Genomic DNA, 27,786 nt, shown 5'->3' on the forward strand with positions numbered 1-27,786 from the left:
TGGCCTGTCATTACTGTATATTTTGCAACTGAAGTCAAAGCAGTTAGGCTTGTAGCCTGGAGACCAGGATACCTTCTGTGCAGATCAGAGAGGAAAAGTGGCCCTGTGGACCCAGTCCTTAAATCCTTACTCCTGTAAAACTCCCCAGGAAGTCAATGGGTGTGTTGGAGTAATGGCTTTGGGCCAGGCCCTGTGTTTACTACCGATCTTTCAGGGTCTTTTCTGGCTTCCCTGGCTTCAGGAGAAGCAACAGGATCTCTCAGAATGGCCAGTAGGTGTCAGCATCGATTTTCATTTTCCCTATGATGTTTTTCAAGCCAGAAGCGAATGTTATAGAACAACCACAGGACAGAGCTCAAATGTAACCAAGGCTCTGCAGTGGAGAGAGAGAAAGTCTGGATCGCAGAGTTGCTGGCCTGAGCCGAGGGATAATAATGACTAACCACCCTCTGGCTCTTCCTGCATCAATCCCCCACACTGCAGAACCATTGACATTCAAGGGCAACATTTCCTGGAACTCCTCAGGCTTTTCAGAGTGTTTCATTGATGCTTCTCCTGAGGGCCGTCCATGTGATGCCTGGCTCATCTTCCAGCCGTGCCTCTTTCATGGGAAAGGATACTGTGGAGCAGAGCACTGAATGGTTTTCATTTGTCATCTGCTTTCCCTCTCCGCAGTTCCTTGTGCTTTGCATGAAGCCGAAAAGACTCTGTTTGTTTTTTCTTTAGCAGCAGCTTCACCATATGGGGCATGAGGCAACCAAAGGCTGCCCCCTCGGGCGGCAGTCCCGTCAGACTTTGCAAGGGACTCTGCATCAGGCCTTGTCATTGCTTGGCTAGGAAGCCTCCAAAGAAAACCCAGGGTTTGGCAGGAAGTGGTTGTGGTGAGTCAGTGAGCAGGGCTCTTCCCTGTGATTCAGTCAGCCCTGAATCACTGGTCCTGGTGGTGTCTTTTGTCTGAGACATAAAACACAGGCCCCCATCGCTGCTCATTAAAGAGCCAATGGTTTGGGTGTTTTTTTGTTTTTTACAAGAGTAAAAGTGCTGAGCAGGGTGTCCTATCCACATCCCTATTTATTTAGGTAACTGCATTTTGCTTCTCTAAAATTCCCCTGGCAGTGTCAACTGGACACAGTACTATACTGTTCTCGTGGATTTGTATTCAGGCAGCACCGAGAAGCCCCAGCTGCGAGAGGGTCCTGTTGCACTAGGCACTGCACAGACACATCCTGAGAGACAGTCCCTACCCCAGAGAGTTTATAGTCTTACAGCTCCGATCCAACCGAGCGTGGGTGCGCTGGCTGCAGACAGGCAGAGTAGCATTGATGTCAGTTTCAAAATTGGGGGGGGGGGGAAGAATCTAAAAAACCCCAAACAAACCAGATCTCAATAGCATGTCCCCCCGGCTTCCCGCATTTTTCTACTGGCTCTAGTTCTGGTGCTATGAGGCGCTGAGCATCCTCCACTTCCAGCAGAGTCAAGGGGAATGGAGAGACCTGCAGTTGGCAGGATCAAAAACAACAGGCCTGATCCAGCAAACCCTCCTGGGTGCCATCTCAATGGCCGTACGCCTTGTTGTGGGAGTTTGCAGGATCGGGCCCCACATTCATCACTTTCAAAATGTAAACCAGTCTCTGGGGTTGAACGGTTGGGGTTGCAGCAGAGCAAGCCAGCCAACAGGAAGGGAATGTGGGTGAGAAGCTGCTGCCATCTGGATCTGAGTCTGCTAACGATCAGCTTCACACACCCTGCCAGTTCCCCTGAGCCGTAAACAGGAGCGATGGAGCCTGCAATGCAATGGAAAAACGCATCAAAAACAGCTCCACTGGGGCAGGACTTCTTTAGTGCTCCCCAAGAGCTGCCTTGGAGGCCTGGGCACCACAGCACTGCTCAGAGGGGACACGGGCCAGTAACAACATTGCACATGGGCTAGAAATACGTAGCACCAGGGCCAAGTTGTCAGAGGCGGATTAAGGTTTCCTTGGGCCCTGGGCCAGAGCAAGTGCCCCCCATTCCGCCTGCAGCCCCATCCCCGTTCCGCCCCTTCTGCCTGTGGCCCTACCCATAGCCCCACCCCTTTCTGCCCCTTCCCCAGGGCGAGGCCAGCCCCTGTTCCACTGAGGTGCCCCCCCCCTTCCAACCCCCCCCCACACACTGCAGCTCCGCAACCCCCTCTAGTGGTCAGGTCACTAAAAGAGGTTTATGAGTAGGCCTGGAAGGATTAGTTTTTTATTGGTAAATGTTGATAAACGTCAATTTCACAGTGTGCCCAATGAAAAGATATTTCCAGCTATAATAATTGAAATTTACAGATAGGCAAAGTCAGAAAAATGAGAACCTTGTGACAATTTGTGTTGTCGTTGTTATAAAACTAACTTTTTAAATCTCAACGTCTACTCTCATTAAATAATTATTGTCTGACCCCCTCCCCACATAATTTCCTGCAACTGTGAAAATGTAAATGGATACAAATTTTAAAAAGTGCTTAAACCCCAGAATTTTGCACAACTGTGAAAAATTATATTGATAAAAATTGGAGGGGAAATGCTTAAAAATAAACACCAATCTCTATCAACATTATTTTAAAAATGAATTCTGCCAAGCCTGTTTACTACTGCCATCAAGCTAACACACCTGGTCCATTAACTCAAGCACTAGAAGCTTTCAGATCCAGACATTTTAAACAGGGGCATCAATGCAGTTATAACAGGAATATATTGCTGAACCAGGTGTTTAGCACAGTTAGTAATGGAGAGACAAATGCACATAAATAAGGCGTATTTATGTACCGCTACATACTTACGTGGCATTCTTCACTGTAGTGTCTCACGCACATTAATGGATTTTATCTTCACATCTGTACAATGCAGGAAAATATTAGCCCTTTAGTACAGATGGGGAAACCGAGGCACGGGTTAATTTAAGTGATTTGCCCATGGTTTCACTGGAAGTGAGTGGCTGAGCCACAAATGGTATCTAGATCTTCTAAGCTCCAGTCCTGCGCCCTATCCACTAGGTTATCGATCCTCTGATAGACCAGCATGAACATGGAGAGCTGTATATTGCAAATAAAAACAGGCTGCTGACCTTCTTATCTGTAAAAAAACCTTTTCTACACCAGGTTTCTTTGCTCCAGATTTCCTATTGTTAGCCTCAATGTTTCAACTCCCCTGGAGGTACCAGCAGTTCCAGCACTAATATAGACAAGGCATTGGCAACAGCCAGCATTTTAACCACTGTGTTATGTAATAATGAGAATATCTACCTCTTATACAGTGCTTTTCATCAATAGATCTGAGTGCTTTACAAAGCATCATTGCCATTTTACAGATGGGGAAACTGAGGCACAGAGCAATACAGAGACATACCCAAGGTCACCTAGAAAGCCAGAGGCAGAACTAGGAAGAGCCCCCAGGCCGCTTGAGGCCCCAGGGTTAGATAGGGAGGTCACCCATCTGGTTTTAACATGGACAGTCTTCTTTTTGGGCGGCTTGTCTGCATCCAGTACTCAGACAAAACTGGACGTGGTGTTGTCCGGTACCGAATGGGAGACGCCATTTTAAAGAGCACACTGCTTTGCCACCCTCACTAGCGTGACTTTCCATGCAGTGTGTGTGTCAGGTCATGCCGCTGGGGAGGCGGGTGTCACGCTGGCAGGGGAGGGCCCTGGAAGCGCTGGAACATCTGGTATTCTGGGAATGCGTGAGTGGCCACCCTAAGGTTAGAGGTGCTTTAACTCCCGATAGACACAAGAAATCTTGTCCATGGGGAAGCTCACAGCTACTCCGCTCCCAGCGTGTCCCAGCAGGAGTCGCTGCAGGTAACAGAGCAGGAGCATTAGCTGTGGGGCTAATATAAACCTGACCTTTTCTAAACAGCACCTTTACTGTGCAAGGAAACAGCTGGAAGAACCTGCACGCTAACTGTACACTGGAAATACCTCTCCGAGCAGCAGGTCCTTTTATTTTTGGACCTTTGTTTAAAAGTCCCGTACCAAAAAAACAAACTGAAGTTCTCCTTGCAAGCCCCTTATAAAGGAAGCTGCATCTCCCCCAAGGAGTTGGGCTCTCACTGCAGAGCATTGCTCACCAGGCTGCAGGCCCTCTGCTGCTTTTTCCGTCAGCATTTCATCTATATAAGGCAGAATCATCTCTTTCCCCGGAGCCTTCTTTTCTTCCCCCCTCTCCTCTTGTTCTCATATCCCAAACTCCAGTGTCCCACAGCTGGGCTGCTGCCACACGCTCGCAGCATTCTTTTGCCTTGTATGGCCAAATCCTTGGGGGTGGGTGGGAACAATTTAGGTAAACTCCATTCTCCATTGGCTGCCTTTGCCATATGACCCAGCTCCTTCCAGCCAGGGAGATTAAAACAGCTAGTTAATTTCTTCTATTTGCAGGAGTCAGAAACGCCTTTGGGATCCCTGGGTTTTTAACCGTTTCTGACACAGGTAAGAGCTTTTTCCATTGATTCACTTTCCATGTGGTGTGGTTTCCTGGGGGCAGCTAAGGTGTGTCACGGATGAAATCAGAGGGTGCGGGAAGATTCCCAAAAAACTGAGCGCTTACATTTTCCAGTCTCAAGTTAAAAGTTTCTAGCAGTTTTAGGGACAAACGTGAGTTAGTGGACCAAGACCAGAGCTCTGTAGCATCAGAACCTCTCAGGGAAAGAAGTGGGATCCAATCAAGAATACCCTCTTTGCTGAAATAGATTCTGATCTCCTGTAATGGGTTGTGTGAGTACTTGTCCTCCACCACAGGAAGGGGTATTCTGGCAGAGGGTTTCTGGTGCCTTTAGCATTTCACTGCAGAAGAGGAAAGAAAGTTGGAGTCAGATAAGAAGGCTGCCCACTGTGCTGTCAGAAGTTACATGGGAGGAAATGCGTCTGTGCCTTGGCTATCAGTCTAGGGAGCAAATAGATGTGCATGGAAGGAAATAAACCCAACCTATGTCTGAGTTCTTAGACAGCTGGCATGGCCTGGGACGTGCACTACACCCTGGAGCAGAGCCCTCAGCAGGGGATGGGAATTTGAGGAGTGCAGACAATTTGCTGGTTGTCTTCTCACAAGGCCAGTTGCCGGTAGAGAGATTCACATTCCATGCAGTCCTGTCTGAGCCTGCATGAGAAGGGAAGGAAACCTCCAGATCCGTGTTCCCGCTGCTTAACTTCTTACCTTCCCTCAGGCAAGACGATGAAGCAGAGCGTGTTTTCGGGGGCAGGTGTATGGTCTTGGGTGCTGCCGTGACGGGGTGTTCGCCTACCAACACCTGTTACGGCAGCAAAGAACCCTGGCAGGCATCCCCAGGGAGCGAGCGAACCCACGCAGTGCTGTCCCTGCTGGGATGTGACAGGAGGAAGACAGGGACAGGGACAGGCAGAGCTCTCCACTCTCACCACAGGGCCCTTACCCTGCTGAGCATTTGGCTCCTCCAGACAGTCCCAGTAACATCAGTGGCACTGCGTTTGGGGGTAACTACTTGCCAGAGTAAGTCAAGGCTGCGCAGCCTGGCCCCGCGGCCATAAGAGAGATGAGAAGAGCAGGACGCAGCCGTGGTTACGGAACCGCTGACACGCAGGCGTTGGCTGTGTTCTCTCTTGGGTCTTCCTACTGACCGTGGATCGCTCAGTCAGTCCGGGGGGCTTCTTTCAGGAAGCATCAATCTCATATAGGCAAAACGGGGCCTGGAATCAGAGCTGTCGTGAGCACACTGCAATGCACTGAGACAAGCTGGGCTTTTCCGTCTGCTTCCCCGCTCTGAGCTTGCTGTTAGGGCCTGCCTCTGGGTTTCTTGGGCAAGATTCACTTCTGTCTGGAATGTTGTTTTCTCCCATGTCCTTTTGCAGATGGCACAAGGCAAGATCCTGGCAAACATGCACACTGCCCTCTCTTGGGGGATCCCCTAGTGATTTTAGGGAGCTCCTTAGTGATCTATTGAGTGACCTGATGCCAATGGAGGATTAGCCTCTGGGCCAACAGGGCCTGTGCCCAGGGGCCCCAGCCAGTTGGGGGGCCCTGGCAAAACGGACGCCCCTGTACCCTGACCCCACTCCCCAGCTGGAGCGCTGGGTGGGCGGAGCAGGGCAAGCCTCCGAGCCCCCATTCCATTTCCCCAGCAGGAGCACACTGGGAGGGGATGATGACTGCAAGAGCAAGGGGTGCGGGCCAGGGGCCCAGGGGCCCCACAAAACCCCAATCCACCCCTGCCTGAAGCAATAAATTCTCTTGCGTAAGAAAAACTTCATTTACTTCCCTTTTGCTCTCTCAATCCTAAAGCCTGATCTACACCTAAAACTTCAGACAGCCTAGCAATGCTGCTCCAGGCTCTGAAAAACGCCGCATGCGAAGCACTGAAATTAGGTCGACCCAACCTCCTGTGTAGACACAGCTAGGTTGCTGGAAGGATTTTTCCATCAACTTAGCTATCACCTCTTGAGGAGGTGGATTTACTGCAGCGACGGGAAAACCCCTTCGACTCCACAGCAAGTGTCTAGTGGTGTAGCTGCAGCTGTGCCGCTGGAGCGCTTGTAGCGTCCACGGCACCTGGAGTAACTTTTGTCCTGTTCGGACAGTGCCCATCAGAACCCGAGATCTGGCTGCTTCCTAGTCCCAGGTACTTTCCTCCATCGAGCCCCTTGCTGAGTGTTTGTATTTGGGGAATATTAGAGGGGTGTTAAAATAGTGTTGGGAAGGCTCTTTAACATGTAGCCCTAGGAGGAAGAGGAGGCAGTGGCAGCATTCGCCAGTGTGCAGTGCCTGTATGAGACAGCTCCAGGCATGAACAGTCGCTGGTTACCAAAGATGGTTGTGTTTCCCTGGGCATTTAAATTCTTTACCCATTGCTGTTGGCTTTTTCTGTCGCCAGTGGGAGGAGTTAAATATCTCGCTGTACTCCCAAATCAGTGCTTAATTTGTGCCAGGGCTTCACAGTTCAGAGCCCCGGCACCTCTAGAACTTGGCAGTTCAGAGCCCTGGCACCTCTGGGCCCTGCAGTTCAGAGCCCTGGCACCTCTGGGTTTGCCACATCAGTTATGAAAGTAAAAAAGTTGCTTGAGCCCCGGCACCTCTATAAATTAAGCACTGTCCCAAATCCTCCTCCTCTCTCATTTGCCTGGGCCAGGTTGCCTGGGCCAGGCATGGCCCAGAATTTCTTCTAGGAGAGAATAAAAATTCAGTTCAGGATCTTCTGCATGGCAAGGACCAGGTCACCAGAAGCCTGAAAACCCGGGATAAACCTTCGCTCTCCAGAGCTTGAAAAGGAACATATAAAAGGTAATTTCAGACTGTTTGGAGAGTGGCCAATAGCACCCACCCACCCCCCTGCTCACGAGGTGTGCACAGAAATCCAGCTCAGGTTCTTGGCTCCCAAAGGTCTTGCCCAGGTGTTGCTGGGGTGGCTTCTATCAGGTGACACTCCCTGCAGCAAGGACGATGGGGCCCTCTGAAGACACCATTTGGGTGGATCATTAAAGAGCCACAGTCACGCTCTGGCAAGCTTTGTATTATTTTATCAGCAACCCCATTAATCTGAGCTGAGTTTCCTTCTCCCAGTGGTGCTGGCAGCCTGCACGCTGGGGTTAGCAGCGGTTTGTATCTTTAAATCATCAAAGTGCTGCCTACACATTAGTAATTCCTCTACCATTACCCCATTTTACTGAGCCACAGAGAGGGGGCACACCCTGACCTGGGGCTACACAGCGAGCTGGGATTAGGTCCTTGGGGTACAGCTGCTCAATCCTGCACTCATCCCATGCATCCACGCAGCCTGCTTTGAACGCCTTCAGCTTCCTACTCAGCTTTAGCTTCCTACCCAGCCTCCTCCAGACAGGGCCGGCTCCAGACCCCAGTGCGCCAAGTGCGTGCTTGGGGCGGCATGCCGCGGGGGGCACTCTGCCTGTCGCCGGGAGGGCGGCAGGCGGCTCCGGTGGACCTCCCGCAGGCGTGCCTGCAGATGCTCCACTGGAGCCACGGGACCAGCAGACCCTCCGCCGGCACGTCTGCAGGAGGTCCACCGGAGCCGCGGGACCGGCGACCGCCAGAGCACCCCCCGCGGCGTGCCGCTCTGCTTGGGGCGGCGCAATTCCTAGAGCCGCCCCTGCCTCCAGATTCTCACTGCATAGTTAGCCTGGGCTCTTACCTTGGTGTTGCCCCTGACCCCCTTCCCGTCCACACACAAAACCCTCTCACCCAAGTTTGATAGTGCTTGCAAGCCAAGCTAGCTGGCCCGGCTGGGGGTAGGTTAGCGCCTGGGTGCTGCTTTCACTCAGGACTAGTAACCTGCTCACTTTGCAGTGAGGATGCAGGCTAAATCGTTGGAGGGCTGGGTGTGCTCCTATGCCTTCCCACCATTCCCTGTGTGCCCAGAGGACAGACAGGATCTCCCACAGTTCACTGGGAAAGTGTCAGAGAATGGCTCAGCTCACTGCAGCACAAAGAAATGTGGGAGAGGCCCCCAGACGCCCTAGCTGACACACACAGGGGAGCGCAGCACCAGTGAGGACACAGTCGCTCCAGAAGGACTTTGCGGCGTGGCTGCTCACGGCCAGGCCAGGCCAGCCCTGGTGCCAATTGCCCAATGAAGACACACTCTCAGTGATGCCACATTGCTGTGGCTGATGTCTCAGTTGTTTGCCATAGTGACAGCAGATTGTGGCATCAGTAGCTGGGGAAGGAAAGGAAATGGCTGGTTTAAAAAAAAAAAAAAGGCAGGGTATTGGGGGTGGGGGGGATCATCTTGGTGCCCAAATACCATCTTAGTTGGGTCTGTGAGAGGTGTCTGACTGGAGCAGTCAGCAAAGCATGATGGGAAAAAAAAGCACATCTGATGTGCTCCAGCAGGTCATGCCTGGACCCCACTGCCGATAGCTGAAGCTTCAAAGGACAACATGAATCCCCCACCGTGCAGCTGGCTCTTCATGCTGCACTGTGCTTTGGGGATAGTGCTCCCCGCCCCCCTGCAACTCAGCGCCCCGCAGCATGACATCTGATGACCCCTCCGTTACACGAAGTTACTTGTCATAACGCTTTACAACCCTGTTAGAGTGGGTGGCTCAGACCTAGGGCAGCAATAGGGCTTGTTCACTACGCCCGGTCTGACAGAATACTGCTTTGTCCTGGTTTTGAACTTTCTGGCCATGGACTTCATTGGTCTGAGAAGAGTTTGACTGGGTTTTAGTAAGAGACTGGGTTGTTTTCCCCAACGCTTAGCCGAAGGTGCCACTTACTAATCTGGGGTCGTCTGGTTATTTATGCCCCATGAAGCCCAACTGAAAGGTAGCAGAAAACAAACCCTGCGTTTCACTGGCTTTAGATGCCAACTGTCCAGCTTAGCCAGGCGGAAAGGGGCTTTCAGCAGCACATGCCAACAGAAAGAGAGGTTTGTCATTATCTACCTGCAGAGCGCTGCAGGCAGGCCCCAATCTGCTGCAAGCCCATGGCCAACATTTTCAAAAGGGAGCCCAGCCTGAGACTCCTCACAGAGACCCGATTTTCCAGAAGAGCTGAGCAGCTGCCTTCGGAAAAGCAGGACCCGTTAAGGTGTTTCACATTGGGCACCCAACATCACTAGTCAGCTTGGAAATCTTGGCCTATATGCCCATATCTGGGGGCCTCATCTACATTCCAAGTCTCATGGTAGCAGGGCACAGCTGCCTTGCAGTGCTAGGAGTGCCCATGTTCTAACATCCCTATTTGTTTGTAGCACCGATGGGTTGAAACAGTGATAGGATCAGGGCAGCTTGGTTGGTATTACAGCTCAGTCCGGCTGAGGTCTTAGACTGCACTCCAAATCCACCCTCTCCCATAACTGTGTTGTCCCAGCCACTCCACAAATAGAAACTCTCACCCCCACCCCCCAAGGCTGTGTCTATACTAGAAGTTTTGCCCTTTGAATTTCCCACCGTTGCAGCTCCAGAGGTGGTAGCAGTGGCTGGCATGATTGTGTAGGCTAGGCACCGCTGTTACTGACAGCCATGTTGTCTAGAGCTACTCTAAGCAGGGTTAGATGACTTGGCATTAAATCCACCAGTGGCAGGCAGTAGGCCACCTACACTGGGGTTTTGCTCACACTGGTGGAGCAGCTGAGCCAGCGCTGGCAGAAGTGGGAAAGGGTTGCAACATTTCTCTAGTGTAGACAAGGCTTGAGTGGGTCCAGGTCCAACCCCAGCTGCCTTCTTCTTCACATCATCATAGCAGAGGGGAGGAAGCAACTGAATTACTGCTGGTGGCTTTCTTCTCCTCCCGCTCCTGCCTTTGCGGGTGTTTCTGACCCCAGAGAGACCTCCACCTTGGATCCCTAGAGGACCTGTACGCCTGATTGCAAATATCCAACTGCTTTCATGAAAGAGACTTTGAGCTACAATATAACCCAGGAGGACAGAAAATGGGAGTACACATGACAGAGTCTACAGCCAGGCCTATTGAAACAATAGCTCTCAGAGGTGTGAACTCCCCCACTCCCTCATTCATCTCAATGATACGTTAACACTGCAGCCCACTTATTAACTTTACCTCTGAAACGCTAAGATTGTTCACCATTTAATTGCTGATCCCCATAGGAAGAATGCTCAGCTAAGGGGCTTGGCAATTTAGACCAGATGTCGCCATTATATTTTGGCATCCTTGATGCCTGTTTCCCCACACACACACACATCCATCCATCTGACTGTCATTGTGTTTGTACAGCACCTAGCATCATGGGGCCTCCATCTTGGCTGAGGCCTCTAAGTCTTACAGCAGTGCAATTAACTGTTAACGACCCCAGCAAAGCAATAAGGTTGCACATTTGGACTATGCCAATAAGCAGACACTGAGTATTCAGATGACTGGGCTTTTCGCTACTGATCTTAGAAACTAATTTACAAGATCTGATTTTTAAGCTAGTCTCATGGCTTTTGAGGCTCTAGTTCCTGGAGTTGGGATGCTCGGTGCTAGTAATATTAGGAGCAATGTCTCCACGGGTTGCTCCAGCACGGGGCCCTACTTTTGAGACAGAGATAACATACTGCAGAGGGAGTGCAGCTCCCACACAAGAGAAGAGAATGATGACTAGATACAGTGCTTTGGAAGTGCTGCTTACGGAGGAAGCATGATCAAGCGGATTATGCATAGGGCTGGAGGCGTCTGCATTCTAATCCCACTCAGCTGCTGACATATGGCTTGACCCAAACGCCACTGAAGTCAGTGGAAAATCGCCCTTTAACTTCACTGGGCTTTCGATCCTTCCTTACCATTTGGCCAACATGACTTGCCTATTTTCAAGCCTCAAATTGGGCACCCAAAATCAGTGGCCACTTTGGAATAGGATAGCCTTCCCCTGTCCAGCGTTCACACTGGGTGAGAAGGGACGCTGTTGTAAGTAATGCACCACCAGTTACAAGCCCTCATTCAAAGTCTGGTGTCCACATCACAGTTGTCCCAGATGATTAGCAAGTGCTGCTTGTACCCGCTGGTCACAACACCTGGGATGAGGACTTTTGTTCTGGTCTGGCTAAGCAGATGGCATCTACTTCAGTTTCCCCCCATAATGAATGGGAAGCTATAGGGTTTACGGCTACACCAGTTCAGTCAGTCCCCTTAACTCTGCAGTGCAGGGTGTTTGGAAATGACCTAAAAGTCCCTGCTCCCAGCCACAGTGCTGGGCACTAGGAAAAGAGTCCCAGAGAATATCGGTACAGACACAGTTGGGCGGCATGTGGACATGCCAAGAGGGGCCTGTCGAAAACCACGTTGCTGCCTGGATGCGTTGACACAGTCCAAGAACAAGCCAGACAAATGGAGCTTCCCTGCCATCATGCCCCGTCTGCTTTAGGAAGTTGACCTGTTTATGGCACATGATGCTTAGAACTGCTCACCCAGATGGCACCAGGTTTTCAGCACCGGTACAGAAGAATGGTCTTCTGCCAATTTCCTACATACATGAAGCTGTTTCCAGCACTGGTTCAGGAGAACCCATTATTAATTACTATTGCCAACAGTGGACTCAGCTTCCTAGGATAGCTGGGATGACAGCATCCCATTGACTGCAATGGTTTAGATGCTCTGAAGTGCAGTTGAGGCAAGCGACTTGATCTTTCCCTGCTCAGCTACATCATTTATTAGGTGGGTCTGTTTGCAAAAACCCTCCAGGAATTCCATTAAAATAGCTCTATGGAGACTTATGGTGTTGTTTTAAATAGCTAGACTGTTGTGAGCAAGCCAAGCCAGGCCCTGATATTGAGCATTCTGCCAGGGAACATTTTGGTCTAAGGCCCCTGAGCAACCAAACTCCATGCTGTCAAAACCTCGTTCCAGCTACATAACAAGAACCATCGAGCAGGGAAAACAATCCAAGTTGTTCTTTTGTCCCCAAAGCACCAAGGGTGCAGGGTAAATATTTGGATAATGGTTAGAGCACAACCAGTGTTTATTTTCCTAGCCTTTTGCTAATTTTTGCAGTGTATTTTTGGCTTTGTGCAGCCTGGTCCAAAGCCCATCATAGGCAATGGAAGCCTTTCCACTGACTTCACTGGGCTTTGGATCAGGCCCCGGGTGATTCGTGCATATCGGCTGAACTCTCCTGTTGGCAGGCTGGAGTCTCTGCAGCCATCTGGACCCCCAGTTATTGATACAGGGACCCAGCATGTGCTGGGTGCTCTCCAAGACATGCAGGTCGACACTGTCCCTGCCACAAAGTGCTTGACAATCTAACTGGGGCATGACGAGCAGGGGCATCAAAGCAGGAGGGAAGGGGTGGGATGAGGAAGGAGGAGATTAGATGTGCACATTTTGGTGCTTCAGTTATGTTATCATCTCCTCATGGGCCTCGGGGAAGGAGTGAATGTTCTAGGAGGAATCTGAGTGGCCCGAGGTGGCAGCTGGGAGGACTTGGTTACTGTCCCTTATTCATTCTGCGCCATAGATTTGCACGGTGCTAACGGACAATCACAGTCAAGGAGTTTGCCCCTCAAGGGAGCCCTATTCTGACACCTTTCCTCCTGCTGATCGACACCTGCTCGCCTACATAGTCCCTCGAGTGCAATGCATTGCTCATTGCATGTGAGGGCTCCTGAGTCAGGCCCCGTGTTGGGCACCACATCCCAAGGTGAGGGCAAGCAGTGGGGAGGGCAGGATAAGGAAAGGGGGAGGGGTTACCTCCATTTGTGAGCCCCAAATTGTTAGCTGCAGGAATGCAGGATGGTCTGTAAATGCTACTGGTTCCTCCAGCTCGCCCCATGGAGAAGGGCTCCAGGTTCACTTCCTCTCCCCCTCCCCCCCGCAGCTCTCGGCATTTTGGGTGAATACATGTCTACAGTAGGGGTGCACTCCTCAGTGCCCAGCCAGGGTCCCAGTCGGAGGGCAGAGAGCTTCTCCCTGGGAAGTTACTGTTAGGTGCTCCAAGTCTCCCTGCAGTTGGTGGTGTTGCACCGAGAAACATACCCCCATGTCGCAGCGGGCAAGGGCAGCCCCCAGGCCAGAGATGAGCCGGCACCCCTCAGAGAGCAGCTGTGTTACCAGATTGGCTCGTAAATGTGTCATTCCTCAGAAAGGGGCTAACTCATAGTACCGTTTCCCTGGTCAGAGCCCTCCCTGGGCTGTCCAAACACTAAGGTCTCCTGTAGCGTTTTCTCAGTGGGCGAAGCCTAGGGCTGGGGCCCAGGGCAATAACAGGTGCTCTTCATGCAGCAGATAGAAGTGGGGTAGGAGGTGGTAGGAGGCAGGCTAAGCAGACAGGGGTTCAGGGAAGCAGCAGCAGGAGGAGATTGCTGCAGTCATGACAGCCCTGCCCCAATTCAATACTCGGAGGCTCCCTAGCCATGTCAGACGGTACTGGCATGTACTGGTGGTAAAACTGCATTTGGGGCTCAGAGGCCTGGTGCCCCACGTCAGCAGGGCAGTCTCCCGCCAGCGCAGCTCCAGTGAGAGGAGGCTGCTTCCCAAGGATGCGAGTGTGAGACAAGGGCCAGGCAGCAGGGAGCACTTTCAGACAACACGGTGTGGTTCACAGGCCTGCATCCCGACTGCCCTCGTGCCCCCCACCAATGCAGCTTTGCTGGGAAAGGGAAGGGGAACAGGAGCCATGAAAGAAGAAAGAAAGGGGGAAATACGCCACAAACAGAGGAGGAGAAAGAAAATAGAATGAGAGAAGTAAAAACAGGAGTGAGGGACTAGGCGGTGGCAGCTGTGCCACGGCATGGCAGGAAAGGCGAGAGAAGGGTGCCCATGTCCCAGTCCATCACGTGGGGACAGGCTCTCCTGCTCTAGGGGCAGGCTGGCCAACCTTGGCTTGCAGACTCTGAGGAGATCCTGGCCCTGTGGGGTCTGGCCATCCCAAAGGTCTTGTCAGGTTTGTCAGCAGCAAGGACCCAGCTGCAAAGCACAGACGGCCTTTCCCAGAACAGCTCACATGAGGTGGCCAAAACAGCCGGGGTGTGTTTTCTGGCACGTAGCACTGAGTGGCATCGTGGCATTGTGCAGCCTAATGCGACATGACATGGTGCCTTAACTGCTTTGTGTCCCACGCCACATAAGCCAGGAATGCAGGCGGGTGTGTTCCCCAGCCCGGCCTAGGGGGCACGCACCAATCATAATACTCTGCACTTCCCGCCATGGAGCTCAAAGCACTTTGCAAACAGGTATGAATTCAGCCTCACACTTCCCCTCCACCCTCGCACAGCAGGTGTGTGCTAAAGTCCCCACTTTACAGATGGAGAAACTGAGGCACAGAGCAGTGACATGATTTGCCCAAGGTCATCGCATGGAAGTCCTGAGCTTTAACCACTAGGCCATTCTGAACTTGATCAGCCAGCAGGCCTGAGGCACAGATCCATGCACAAGGGGCTCGGAACCAGGAGGCCCCCCAGTTCTCATCCTGTCTCTCCTGTTGGTTGTTGAGTTATGCTAGGCAAGTTGCTTGGAAATGTGGGGCTAAACATCTACATTAACTCTGGGTGCCCCACTTGAGACACCTTAAAGGAAGCAGTCTGGCTTTCAGAGAAGCACCCTAGTCTCCTGCTGAAGACAATGGCAGTTGTGAGTGCACAGCATCTCTGAGAATCAGGCCCCTGACATCTCAGTTTGGGCACCCAAAATGAGTGAATGCTTGGAAATATAGGCGCCCGCCTCTGCCTCAGTTTCCCCATCTGCAAAATGGGAGTAAAATGCACTTGCTGCAAAATGGGGGGAATGATACCAACCTACTTCCCCAGAGGAGTTGGAAGGACTCAGCTGTGTGAAGCACAATATAAGTGCCCAGTATTATTGCAACTAACTGGTTAGTAACATTACCAGGTTACAGTCTCCTGCGATAAGGGTGAGTATGTAGTTGTGACCCATCCGTGCTGGCCTGTGGCAAACATAACAGTGGATTCAGCCCTAGCTGGGGGCTCTTACCTGCATGTAGTGAGAGGCTGTCACAGCCTTGAACTAAGTCTCTACCTCCAGCTGCTATGAGATTGACTGAATGAGCCTCTCCTGGAGCCCTCTTGCTGCGTTAGGCAGCTGGGCTTCGAACTTGCTATTGCTGTGGGCCTAGTGTTTGCTCCTGCTCTACAGGCCTAGCAGCTGCCCCACAGCCTTGTCTACACAAGAACACCGCACTGGTTGACATTAGTTTAAAAATCAAGTCAGTTAAATTGGTGCCAGGTCCTGGTTTAAGAGTGGCTTAATGCAGTTTAGCTGAAGTCAATAAGGAAGAGACATGCTAAGCTGATATAAGACACTCTTAAACTAGCACCAAACCCTTTTCAGTATAACTGAGTCCGTTTAAAACCACATACCTGTAACCAAACCACTGCAAGTTCATGTGTAGACAAGACGTTCAAAACCACCAAGGATCAGGGAGGTCCTGTGACTGCTGGGATCTTTGACCTTTCCCCAGCCCTTGCCCTGTAGCAGAGCAGTGAGTTTAAGCACTTTGGAACGTTTCCCATGAGGATGAGGACTGTTTATGGAGTGGTTGCTTTGTGAAAAGTGCTCACCCACAGGTAACAGGGTGTTTGTGTCTTTTATCATTGTCTGGGTGAGTTCATTTGGCAGCTACAGTAACTCCCACTCCTGTTACAACGGCCACTGCGGGATGCAGGTGTTCCCTGGCCAGGATTCCTGCACCCACCCACAGCTTTCGTGGCGGTAATGGATAGGCCCCCTGAATGAGGGAATTTTCCCTGGAGGTGCAGGCGACACCTGTCCTACCTCCCATGTGCAGGAGCCTGGTGAAAAGTGGCAAAGATGACTTGAATCCCTCAGTTGGCAGGTGAGGTGCAGCCATGTGGGAATCAGTCAGGGTGGGCTGATGGCACCCTTAATTGAGCTCTCAGGCAGGAACCCAGCAGGTGAAATGGCCTAGGTAGGTGGGGAGTCCATCCAGCAGCAAGATGTATTGTACCAGTGGCACATACTAAGCAGGTGATGAGACTGGAAGTTACCAGAACAATTAAATCCCTAAGCAGAGGAAGAGCCGCAACTAGGCCACAGGGGAAAAATACTCAACTATGTAGCAGGCTGTGGACTGTTCACCTGTTGAAGATCTGGGATAGGGGCCTGTTCACACCCAGCTGATCTAGTAACTGGATAGAGTGTCAGGTGACCAGTGCAGGAATGATGGGCAGGCGCATGGCCAGGGGCAATCCCCAGCCAATAGGCAGCCAGGGCAGTTGCTAGGAGACCTGCTGGGGTTTAGAAAGCAGGCCTGGCATGATGATACCAGCAGCCCCCATGGCAAATGCTCAGCAGAGGGGCTTGCATGGGGGGGGGGCAGGCCTCTCCCCTGCTGGCTGCAATGCCACACCCTGCTTAGGAGCTGGGAGAAATAGCGGCTACTCTCTGAGCTGAGCTCCCATGGCCTTGCCAGGGCAGCGTGGGTGAGCTTAGGGCCAGGTGCTCAGAGATCTGTAACTGTTAACCCTCTCCCTGCCGTGACAGAGCCCACCAATGCAAGAGAGGCTGCTGCTGCTGTCCTGCACGGGGCTGCTGGATGTGCTCATTAAGCCATCCTGAGCGTAAATCAGAGCCCCCCGCCAGATTACAGCTCAGTCCTTAGCTCTGCTCAGTGTGCTGGGACCCCCTAGCCCTAGGTCACAAGCTGCTGCTGCTGCGGGGGTGAGCCCAGCTCAGCAGCCGCTCTCTGGCTAAACAAAGAGGGCAGGGGGAGGGGAGTGGAATGCTAGGAATCTGCAAGGAGCAGATAACCAACTTCCTGCTTGTTCCTAACAGGGCCGGCACTGGGAAGGCAGCCCAGAGCCCATGCCTTGTTTGTGAGCCTTTCTTTGTGTGTTTAAAGTGTACAAGGCGAGCAGATCACTGCAGGGCTTTGTGATGAAGGGGAGGATGGCTGGGCTCTTTCCCTGATAAGGGGAACTTTTTGCACATCTATAACCCCTTCCATGCAAGGATCCTAAAGATGGGGACACTCTGTCTGACCTGAGGGGTTGACCTTGGGCTCAGGGGATGGGGGTCAGTAACAGGCAGCTATGCAGCATGCCACCTGCTGGGCCCCCTCTGACCACAGAGCCCCCTCTCCCCAGTATCCTGGGAGATGCTTGTCTATTGCACAGGGCTCTTCTGGTTAAGGATGGGCCAAATTCTGCTTTCAGGCACATACAGTAGGGGAGCGGATTTACACCAGCAGCAAGAGGAACAAAATCTGGCTCCAAGTGCCCATAGCGAGGAGTCCCTCCCTGGAGGGGCACAGGGGGATTTGTTGCATAAGCACCATGACACTTGAGACTTGATCCAGGACCCTCACAGTCCCTAGCACGGTGATGCTGTGAGATGCTCAGCTAGAAGCCTCTCTCTGCAGACTGGGCTAAAGAGAAAGGCTCCAAACTGTCCTTTGGGGCCTGATAACAGTGGATACACCTGGGGCCCCGGTGACTGCACACAAAAAGCTGCCGCAGGGGCAGATCTAGGCCAAGAAGGCTGCTAGCTTGGTTCCTGGAATATTTTTCCTCTTCTCACATTTTTAATGTCTTACAGATATGGTGGGAGCATGGGTGGGTCAGCGTAAGATCTGACTCTGGAAAAGATCTAGAAAAAGGCAGTGTAGATGCAGGCAGAGGAGCAGCTCCTGTGCCTGCAGCTGTAGGGCCTAGAGGTGGGTGTAGTAGTGCAGACTCTTCAGGGTGCTTTAACCATTAACCTTGCTCAGAGCAAGCTCAGACTACCCTGGAGCCTACCAAAAGCAGTGCTGCCACCATGGCTAGGGCTGGTGCTGGTGCAACCATGGGGAAATTTATTTCTAATTCGCTACCTTGTAGCAACTTCACATCAGGTCATGGCTGTTCTGTTCACAGCACACACAGAGAAAAAAAATCATCAATACTCTTGTTGGAAGGTTGCATCATAGCACAACTTCATTTCTTAGAATCCTAATGCACAAGAACAGAGTGAGACAAAGCAGAGAGCCACCACTCACCTCCATGCTGACTCTCTGCAGACTGCACCAGGAAACCCAGATCATCACATGGCTTCTCTCAGAGACCCCCTAGGCTGCAAGCAGGACCAGAGGAAACCCCTTACAATTTAAAGTGATGTTTTGTCATCTGAACAATTTCCAATACATCCTAATAACTAAACTTCCCCACAGCATACAAGAACAGTGGGTCTCACTGTTCCATACCACGCTGCCCATGTAACCACAGAAAACAGCTCCAGCCCCACCCCACCCCAAAGCTATAAGGAGATGGGTGGTCGGGGGGAACCCTGTATTGCAATACAAGGGGCATATTCTGCTGAAATGCACATAGGACTGTTTTACCTGCTGGGGTCAGTGTCGGAATTCAGGGTCTTCTTCAAAGGGGGAAGAGGGAGGAAACAGGTGTTTGCTCTTGCATCCATGCACCAATTGCAGCAAAACTGAATCTAAGGGAGTAGTCATCCCTAGCCTTCCCTTCAATCATTATCGCTTTGCAAGGGTTACAGCTAATTAATTAAATCACCCCCCTCCTTGTGTGATGAAAGTTAGTGAAATATGATTATCCCCATTTTACAGATGGGGAAGCTGACGGGGTAGGGCAGTTAAATGACTGGTCTGGTTGCATGGCCAGCAGACAAATCAGGAACAGAACTCACATGGCCTGTCTTCCAGCCCTGCCCCTGCTGCAATCACTCAGATAAATTGCTCCACTCCATTCCTGTTGAGTCTGTCTGTTCCCATGGTCAGTCTCCTTTCTGCTTTTCCTGTCTCACTCAGGAGGTAGATCACCAGCTGCCAAGATGTCCAGCAAGAGAGCCAAGGCCAAAACCACCAAGAAGCGCCCCCAACGTGCCACTTCCAATGTCTTTGCCATGTTTGATCAGTCGCAAATCCAGGAGTTCAAGGAGGCTTTCAACATGATTGACCAGAACCGCGATGGCTTCATTGACAAGGAGGATCTGCATGACATGCTGGCGTCTCTAGGTAACAAGTGCCGATCCAACAGGGTGTCCGCACTGGTTGGCTGCTAGGCCACAGGGACTGTGCTTGGGGAACTGGGAGCAGCCCTTCCCTCCTATAGGTATTTGACAATTACTCTAGGTTGAAGGTCTCTGACCTCTTCAGATCTCTCTTCTGCCTCACCCTCCTATTTAAATAAACTATCCCCTCAGGGAAACTGGAAGCAGAGTTGAATAAAGGCCGGGGTTTGTCTATCCCAGGAACTCTTTGCACCTGTGAAGCATCACTGACACTGCTCCACCAGTGCAAACCCCTAGTGTAGGTGAGTTACACTGGTGAAAAAAAGTGACTTGCCACAGTGGGCGTCACCTTTTACACTGCTGCAGTGTGTCTGCACAAGGAATCTGTACTGGTACAGCTACGTTGGTGCAAAATACTTCCCTGTAGATGTGTAACTGTCCCTGGGTTGCTGTGTCTTTGGGAATCAAACACAGAACTTCTGAGTCTGAAAACAGAAGCCTTTACTCCTTGAACTGATAGAGCAGAATCAAACTGCTATACACATGCTGCCCACGGGGGGTGACAGTTACCTGTTAGGTGTGGATTATGTAGGCGAACCCTTTTGTTCTGCTGTTCCACTTCCAGCACCATCACACTCAGGGGCGGCTCCAGGCCCCAGGACGCCAAGCGCGTGCTTGGGGTGGCATGCTGTGGGGGGCACTCTGCCGGTCGCCGGGAGGGCGGCAGGTGGCTCCGGTGGACCTCCCGCAGGCATGCCTGCAGAGGGTCCGCTGGTCCTGCGGCTCCAGTGGACCAGTGGACCACCGGAGCTGCGGGACCAGCGGACCCTCCGCAGGCATGTCTGCGGGAGGTCCACCGGAGCCGCGGGACCGAAGACCGGCAGAGCGCCCCCCGCAGTGTGCCGCCGTGCTTGGGGCGGCGAAATTGCTAGAGCCGCCCCTGATCACACTCTCCAGGAAGAGACACACAAAAGTAGGGGCAGGAAAACACTCCAGCCCGATCCCTGTCACAGTCCCGTCTATGCAGAGAAATGTGCCAAGTTCTGGATCGGCACCCAGCTATTGAAATCTATTTGAGGCCACCCCAGGGTGCTGTCCCCCATGGTGAGACAAAACTTTTTATCCACCCCTTTGGTAGTGCTAGTCCAGCACCTGTGATCTCTCCCTCCCTCTTCCACCAGCTGGGTTGGACGGGATGTCACTCAAAGTGCTGCTCCCTGCCTCACCCCAGCCACTTGGGGTTCCACGGACCAGAGGCCCGACTGTTTATAGCACAGTTTAGGATCTGCCCTGACTATGTCGGCTCCCTGGTCATGGCCCAGAAGGGGTCACTGGTGACTGAGGCCAGCTCAGGGGAGTGCGGGGGAGGTGTAGTGAGCTCCTGAAGCAGGTAGCACTGGCAGGGTTGGGGGAAGGGAACATGAACCAGGAGACGCAGCAGTTCAGAACATTTCCTGGGAAGCCTACAGGGGTGGGTCTCCAGGGGAGTCTGGGCTGTAAATCACCTGCCTTCCCTTGCAAGAACCCCGAGGCTGAGTGGCAGCTCCCTGGGGTGGGGTGGGGGAGCAATATCCTGGGGCACAGCAGAGCCCCCATTGGCACAGAGGTGTGATTTGGGTTTACCATCCCTGCCCCAAAGAGGTGTGTGTAAATGCAGCCCCCTGGCCATGCTAATACCCTATGGGTCCTGACTCCTGCTTATTGCAAGCACAGGTCGAGCTGCAGGGCAGCCAGGGCTCTGGGCTGTAAGAGAGAAGCCAGGTAGGCTGAAATACAAGTATTCTGGCTGTGGTATAGAGCCAGGGCCCTAGAAATCTCATCACATGCTGCAGGGGTCTCTCCCCTCTCAGGATATACAGAAAGGGGCTGATTATTAGTTATGTTTATAGTGCAGTAGCGTCCAGAGGCCTCCAGGTTGGGCCCCACTGTGGTAGGTGCTGCACAGACAGCTCCCCAAAAAGCTTCCTTCCTATCTCCCTCCCACTGGATTTTGACCTTGCATGTCTTCCCCCTTCCATTGTCCTGCGTTAAGGCCCACACCCCCCTCCCAAATATGTGCTAAACCAGTGGTTCTCAAACTTTTGTACGGGTGACCCCTTTCACATAGCAAGCCTCTGAGTGCGACCCCCCCTTATAAATTAAAAACACTTTTTTATATATTTAACACCATTATAAATGCTGGAGGCAAAGCAGGGTAGAGGCTGACAGCTCGCGACCCCCCCATCTAATAACCTCGTGACTCCCTCAGGGATCCTGACCCCCAATTTGAGAACCCCTGTGCTATACCATCCCCCATGGACTATCATTTCAAATCAACCTAACCACGAGGGGGTGGTGGGAGTGTAATAACTGGAGGTTTCTCCTTAACTATTTCACTGCTGGCACTTTAATGCTGATACTTCCCAGTTAGACCCATGTTCGCACCCCTTTGGTGTGGAAGGAGCAGGCCCCACCTCTCAGCTGTGTATCTATGGGCAGACTCAGGCCCTGTCTACACTTGAAAAGTTTTACTGGCATGGCTGTGTTGGGCAGAGGTGGGTGGCGCACGCATGCGTGTTTTTACCAGCACACTTATGCCAGTAAAGCCCTAGCATGCGCGCAGTTATAGTGGTATGAGGCTCTTTATGCCGACTTTGCTGAGCTGGAGGAAGCTATACTGGTCTAAGCACTTTTATAACAGTATAATTGCACCCACACTTGGGTTTGGGGTATTTTTTTCCCCTTTAACTATAATTAAAGTGTCAAAACTTAATGTAGACAAGTAGCTGCAGGAAAACAGTAGTGCCATGTTCTGAAGGTCTTTGGAAGAGCTAAAACTCCATTTCCGCCCCCCCCCCCCCAATTGCTTGCATTCAGCTAACAATAAGGGAAATGCCAATACTCCACGAGAAATCACAATGGTGGGTATTTCCAGGACACCAGGTCGGGAGTCCTGGGTTACTATTCCCAGCTCTGCCATCAAGTCACTGTGTAATCTTGAGCAAGTCCCTTCCCTTTTGTACCTCAGTTTCCCCATCTGTAGAAAGGGGACAATGATTCCCCTGCCTCCTTAGTAAACTGCACTGAGATCAGTGGGTGAAAAGGTCTGTTTAAGCACTAAGTATTATTACTGTTTGTACCCTATTGCTCATTATTTCTCCGCTCTGCCCGAGCACTAAAGTTCCCGGCTACAACAGCCTGAGCTGGAGAGGAAGGAGAGGTATGGGACTGTCTTCTTTGGAGACGCTGCTCTCCAGAGCCTTCGGAAAGGTGTACGTGTATGAATGAGAGACCTTGCCCTGGCTTGTTTAGCAGGTCAGCCAGCACAAAGACGGCGCTCTGGGGATAGGAGCAGAGCCCAAGGCTCCAGCTCGTTTTGACTTGCAAGGTTTGCCAAGCTCCCCCACCCAAAGTTCTTTCTGCTTAGCTGCAGGCCAGGTAGTTTTCAACATCTTCTCTCCTCTTTTTTTCCTGCCTCCGCGGTCCCCCTGGAGATCTGTCAATTATTGACCTGGCTACCAAACCTGTTCTGAAGTCCTAGTACAGCCAGGAGGCAGAGCTCCCCCCATTCGCCCCTAACTGCACACAAAAGCGAGGGGAAGAGGGGCTGGTCTCACAGTGTAAAACGTGTGTTTTGAAGCCAGGCATAAAGAGAGCTGTTTGCAGCTGCACCCACCAGAGGGCACTGAACTGTACAGGCTGGCTGCTGCTAAGGGAAAAGCGGGCTGATGGAATGGGAAGAGCTGATGAAGGAATCTGGGTGAGGAATAGATTGTCAGACAAGGTTGCTCCTCTCTCTGGGCAGCAGTCGGGCAGATTGGGATTCTCGCCACTCTGCTGGTTAATCAAACTTCCTGGGGACATGTGTCAGGAATTTAGCTTCTCCCAAGGCCAGTCATTCCGAATTTGAATGCCAGCGCTCGGGCTGTCTGCAGTCATGTGGTCCATTTCCTTGAGTGGGCTGGCGGCAGGGGCAGCTCTAGCCATTTCGCCGCCCCAAGCACGGCGGCACGCTGCAGGGGGTGCTCTGCTGGTCGCCGGTCCCGTGGCTCCAGTGGACCTCCTGCAGACGTGTCTGCGGAGGGTCCGCTGGTCCCGCGGCTCCGGTGGACCTCCCACAGGCGTGCCTGCGGAGGGTCCACCGAAGCCGCAGGACCAGCGGACCCTCTGCAGGCACGTCTGCGGGAGGTCTACCGGAGCCGCCTGCCGCCCTCCCAGCCACCAGCAGAGCGCCCCCTGCGGCATGCCGCCCCAAGCACGCGCTTGGTGTGCTGGGTCCTGGAGCTGCCCCTGGCTGGCGGGACCCTTATGGATCCGTATCTGGGGTGAACCCTCCTGGAAAGCAAGCAGAGTGCTGGCACTGTAGGGACATGCGTGCTGGCACGGCATAGCTTTCTGATTGTGACAAATGGATGCCACAGGGGTGTGAACATGGCCGAAGCGAGCTCATTTAAAAGTGAAGATAAATATTCACGAGCACTTCTTTGCATTACTCGGCTGGCCAGGATACTCAGCTAGAAGGGCAGACAAGCATCCCAACCCATAGAGTAACATTTTCAAAAGGACCTAAGGCCAGGATCCTCAAGGGTATTAGGGAGCTGGGTACCTTTGAGGATCTGGGCCATTGACTTCCACTGAGACCCAGGCTGCTAAGTGCCGCAGTCACTTTGGAAGATGGGATTTAGGTGCTTTTGAAGACCTTACCTGCTGCTTTTATCATATAGTTCAGTCAGGACACATGGGGTTTAGAACCAAGGGGCAGAGAAGATACAGACTGGGGATCCTCCAGATGCACCCGGAATGCAGCCTGAGGGCTAACGGGACCAGCTGCTTAAGGTCCCAGATTGTCTGAATACACAGAAAGATCCAACGAGACCCTGGCCCCTCCACGCTGACATTTCTGACCAAAGAACAGCTGAGCTGCAGGTCTCATTTCTGCTTCCCAAAGAACGATTTTAGTGTCCCCGAGCCATGCACTTGCCTTGGGTTTGTGTCTAATCTAGTGACTAGAACAGGGACCTGGGAATCAGGTTTAGTTGGGAATTGGTCCTGCTTTGAGCAGGGGGTTGGACTAGATGACCTCCTGAGGTCCCTTCCAACCCTGAGATTCTATGAGTCTATGACTCCTGGGTTTTATTCCTGGCTCTGTCACTGACTTGCTGGGTGATCTTGGACTAGTCGCTTCTGTGCCTCAGTTTCCCCACCTGTAAAATGGGGAACAATCATGCCCATGTGTCATGAGGCTTTAGTCGTGTTTCAAGCACTCAGAGCCCCTCAGCTGAGCAAGTATCGGAGTGCAGCAGCTCACCCTGCGCTGGTTCCGTATGGCAGGGAAGAACCCCACTGATGAGTACCTGGAGGGCATGATGAGCGAGGCACCGGGTCCCATCAACTTCACTATGTTCCTCACCATGTTTGGAGAGAAGCTGAATGGCACCGACCCAGAAGATGTCATCCGCAATGCCTTTGCCTGCTTCGACGAGGACGCGACAGGTATGGTAACGGGGGCCAGGCTGGCTGCGCTGTCAGCCACGCCAGCTGGGCTGAGCCAGCCAGTGGAGACAGAGCTCTGCTCCCCCAGTGCCTGGCTCCCGGGGCTGAGGGTCCAGAAGGGAGAAAGGCTCCTATGTACCATTGAGGGTTTGGGCCTAAGCCAGTTATCTGGGGCCCATCCAATGCCCAGCCCAAAGGAGGAGCCTTTCACCCTAGTTCAAAAGCCTGGCAAGCTCACAGAGTGGGACCCAGCATCCTTGTCCACCCTTGGTGTGTCTGCAGAGCAAAGGCATGATGCTGCCTTTGTTCAGTGCCACCTGGGAGGGGAATAATTGGGGGATCCTGAGAGCTGCAATTGAGGGGCACTGTGCAGGCTGCAGGTACCACAGAACCACTAACTCAGAAAATGCTGCCTGCTGGGGGATACCCTTCCTGGAGGGGATGCTGATCCATTGAGCTCCTTCTGAGACCCACGCTCTCCCCTTTCCGCCCCTCATGAGTCCCCCAGCAGTGTGAATCCCAGGCACGGGCACTATCCCACTCTCTGTGGCCTCCAGGGTCGCTTTTCACACTGCGCTGACTGGGAAGAGGCCATCCTGTTCCTAAGGGGCTCAGATTTGAATCTCCGGCCACCTGTTCGCAGCAGCTCTCGTCCCATTGGGGTGCCATTGTTAACGTTTGCAGCCCAGTGTCCTGGGTGCCTGTAATCGCTACCCTGTGTAGCTAGGGCTGACCAAATCCTTGGACCAGACTCTTTAGAAACACCCCCTTCCCCACTGCTGGGTCATCCTGGGCTGTCCCGGGCCAGTGCTTCCCAGGAGCCAGTTCAGAGTTCTGTTCCCCGGCTCTATTCGCTCGGGCACTCCAGCTACCTTAACTCCACCTCCTTTATCTTTCCTCTTCCCTGCCATTCGTTGCCCCCTTGCAGGTTTCATTCACGAAGACCATTTGCGCGAGCTGCTCACCACCATGGGGGACAGGTTCACGGATGAGGAGGTGGACGAGATGTACCGAGAGGCCCCCATCGACAAGAAAGGCAACTTCAACTACGTGGAGTTCACCCGCATTCTCAAGCACGGAGCCAAAGACAAAGACGACTAGAACCGAGAGGCGCCCGTCCCACCTTCTGTACACCTGCCATGCCCCTCCTCCCTGAGCACCCGTGCTGCCTCTGGCCCCGAGTCCCAGCAGGCCGACCCCATGGAAAATGCCTCAAAGCACATGACATGAGGCCTTAACCCTGCTCTGCATTAGGGACGAGCTGGCCCCCACACAAATGCCCCTCCCAGGAGAAGATGAATCTTCACGCTCCCGTCCCTCAGCCCTTAGAGCATGTCAACCATTCCTGGCCTCCGACGATCTTGTTCGCTGCAGGTCAGGCCAGGTGGCTCCCGTTCCCACAAGGATCTGACCTCCTGAATTAGTGCTGTATGGAGGAGGTGACCAGAGGAAAGCGGGATAGTTATCATGGGCTCAGCTCACCAGTGCTGTAGCATCTGGCAATGTGTATATGATCCATGGCCACCCAGAGTGTGAACCCCTGAGGGGGCCTGTTGAGGATGCTGCTTAGCCCTTGGCCATTGAATCTCTTCCCAGCGACACCACTCCGACCCTCTCCCTGTATTTCAGAGCAGGCTCATACTGGAGCCAAAAGTTCTGTTCTTCTAACCCACTGGGAATCCCTCCTTGCCCTGGCCCCACCTGCCCCGCCCCATTCTGCACTCATAATAATTTGCACTTAGATAGCACCTTTCACCTGAGAATAGCAGAGCACATGGACCCCTGTGTATTTTCCCTGCCATGCCCCAGCCTATCCGGCACAGATCCTTGCAGTGGGGTAGACCAGGAGGGGTAGGGGTCCCTCTACCGGGTGCTGGTGGTGAGGTGCTGCATGGTAGATGGAGCATGCACACAAGGCATTCCTGGGGGTGGCTTTGCTGTGCACAGATCTTGCAATCACACCAGCCAAGGGTGGTCAAACTATTCTGCTGGGGCCTAACATTTGTGTGTCTAATTAGCCCCTCTCAATGAGGAACAATAAAATCCTGCTCTGCATTTTACCTTGATGACAAAGTTTACCCATAATCCCCAGCGGTTAGCCTTCTGTTTCAGGGCTGACTTTCCCCAGTGTCGCAGTCCATAAAACAAGAGCCCTCCCCCACATTAAGCCAGTCACAGCTCCTGTCACCAGTATGGGTCTGTCACCCACTGGAATGAATGAATGGCAGTTCCCAATGTGCGCGCTACACTTGGACTCAAGAGACAGCAGAACATGGGATTTGCCAGAATGGATATGAGCCTTGATCCATCCAATCCCAGGTCCTGCCTCCCATCTCAGCCAATATCCAGAGCATGAGAGACAGGTGGGACCTCCTCAGAACACACCTCACCAGCTGTGTCATGCTAGGTACCTAGAATAGAAAACCACCTGCATTCCACTAGACAGCCATTTTCCACCTTGACACACATGCTTTGATTACCCGCCCTCTCCTTACACACATACCCTCAGATATTATCCAGCCTGATTCCCAGGGTATATTACGTAATATGCAGGGGATCATAAACCCATATAGACCATCTCCATTCATTTTCCAGCAGTTATTATCCAGTACAAATCCAGACCCTAAGAACAGTGACAAGGAAAGGAATACACAACTGCCCCCTCTTTTTAAAAAACAATTGTTTTCTATTTGAATAATTGTGTTTTTGTGGCTTTAGAATCTGTGATGTAAGGGATTCAGAAAATTGAAATTACCTATAAAATATAAAGGATATAATACCAATGAGTGCATGTGCACAGTTACCTTATTTACCAGGCCGCCGCCTCGTTTCACTGCACGTGGTAGATTTCTGTCTTTGATTAACTTGTCCTAAGCAGTCATCTGTAGCATCAGCCAGGTTGGAAGAGCCCTCTCTGCAGGGTTATCCACGGTGTCCTCCCAATGCTATG

At 52.3% G+C, this 27,786-nt stretch overlaps 1 protein-coding gene and 1 long non-coding RNA gene across 5 annotated transcripts; one reads left to right on the forward strand and one right to left on the reverse strand.

Moving 5' to 3' along the window:
• Positions 1–1,020: 1,020 nt before the first annotated feature.
• Positions 1,021–18,827, reverse strand: LOC120380918. Of its 2 annotated transcripts, XR_005587879.1 has the most exons (4): positions 18,727–18,827; positions 18,385–18,458; positions 2,801–2,854; positions 1,021–1,784 (listed from the first exon to the last, which is right to left on the reverse strand). It is a non-coding gene; the product is annotated as an uncharacterized LOC120380918 (long non-coding RNA). The 2 variants fall into 2 exon arrangements; XR_005587878.1 differs by lacking the exon at positions 18,727–18,827 and having other exon boundaries at positions 18,385–18,659.
• MYL9 (myosin light chain 9) lies at positions 4,324–27,622 on the forward strand. 3 transcript variants are annotated; one of them, XM_039498823.1, is made up of 4 exons: positions 4,324–4,444; positions 19,162–19,368; positions 24,675–24,836; positions 25,765–27,622. In XM_039498823.1, the coding sequence occupies exons 2-4, from the start codon at positions 19,185–19,187 to the stop codon at positions 25,935–25,937; spliced, it is 519 nt and encodes a 172-aa protein (XP_039354757.1). In that variant the 5' UTR covers positions 4,324–4,444; positions 19,162–19,184; the 3' UTR covers positions 25,938–27,622. The 3 variants fall into 3 exon arrangements, with proteins under 3 accessions (XP_039354757.1, XP_039354758.1, XP_039354756.1); XM_039498824.1 differs by lacking the exon at positions 4,324–4,444 and adding an exon at positions 7,130–7,265; XM_039498822.1 differs by lacking the exon at positions 4,324–4,444 and adding an exon at positions 15,807–15,955.
• Positions 27,623–27,786: the final 164 nt, after the last annotated feature.

This window comes from Mauremys reevesii, linkage group 13 (genome assembly GCF_016161935.1).
Source record: "Mauremys reevesii isolate NIE-2019 linkage group 13, ASM1616193v1, whole genome shotgun sequence".
Lineage (NCBI taxonomy): Eukaryota > Metazoa > Chordata > Testudines > Geoemydidae > Mauremys > Mauremys reevesii.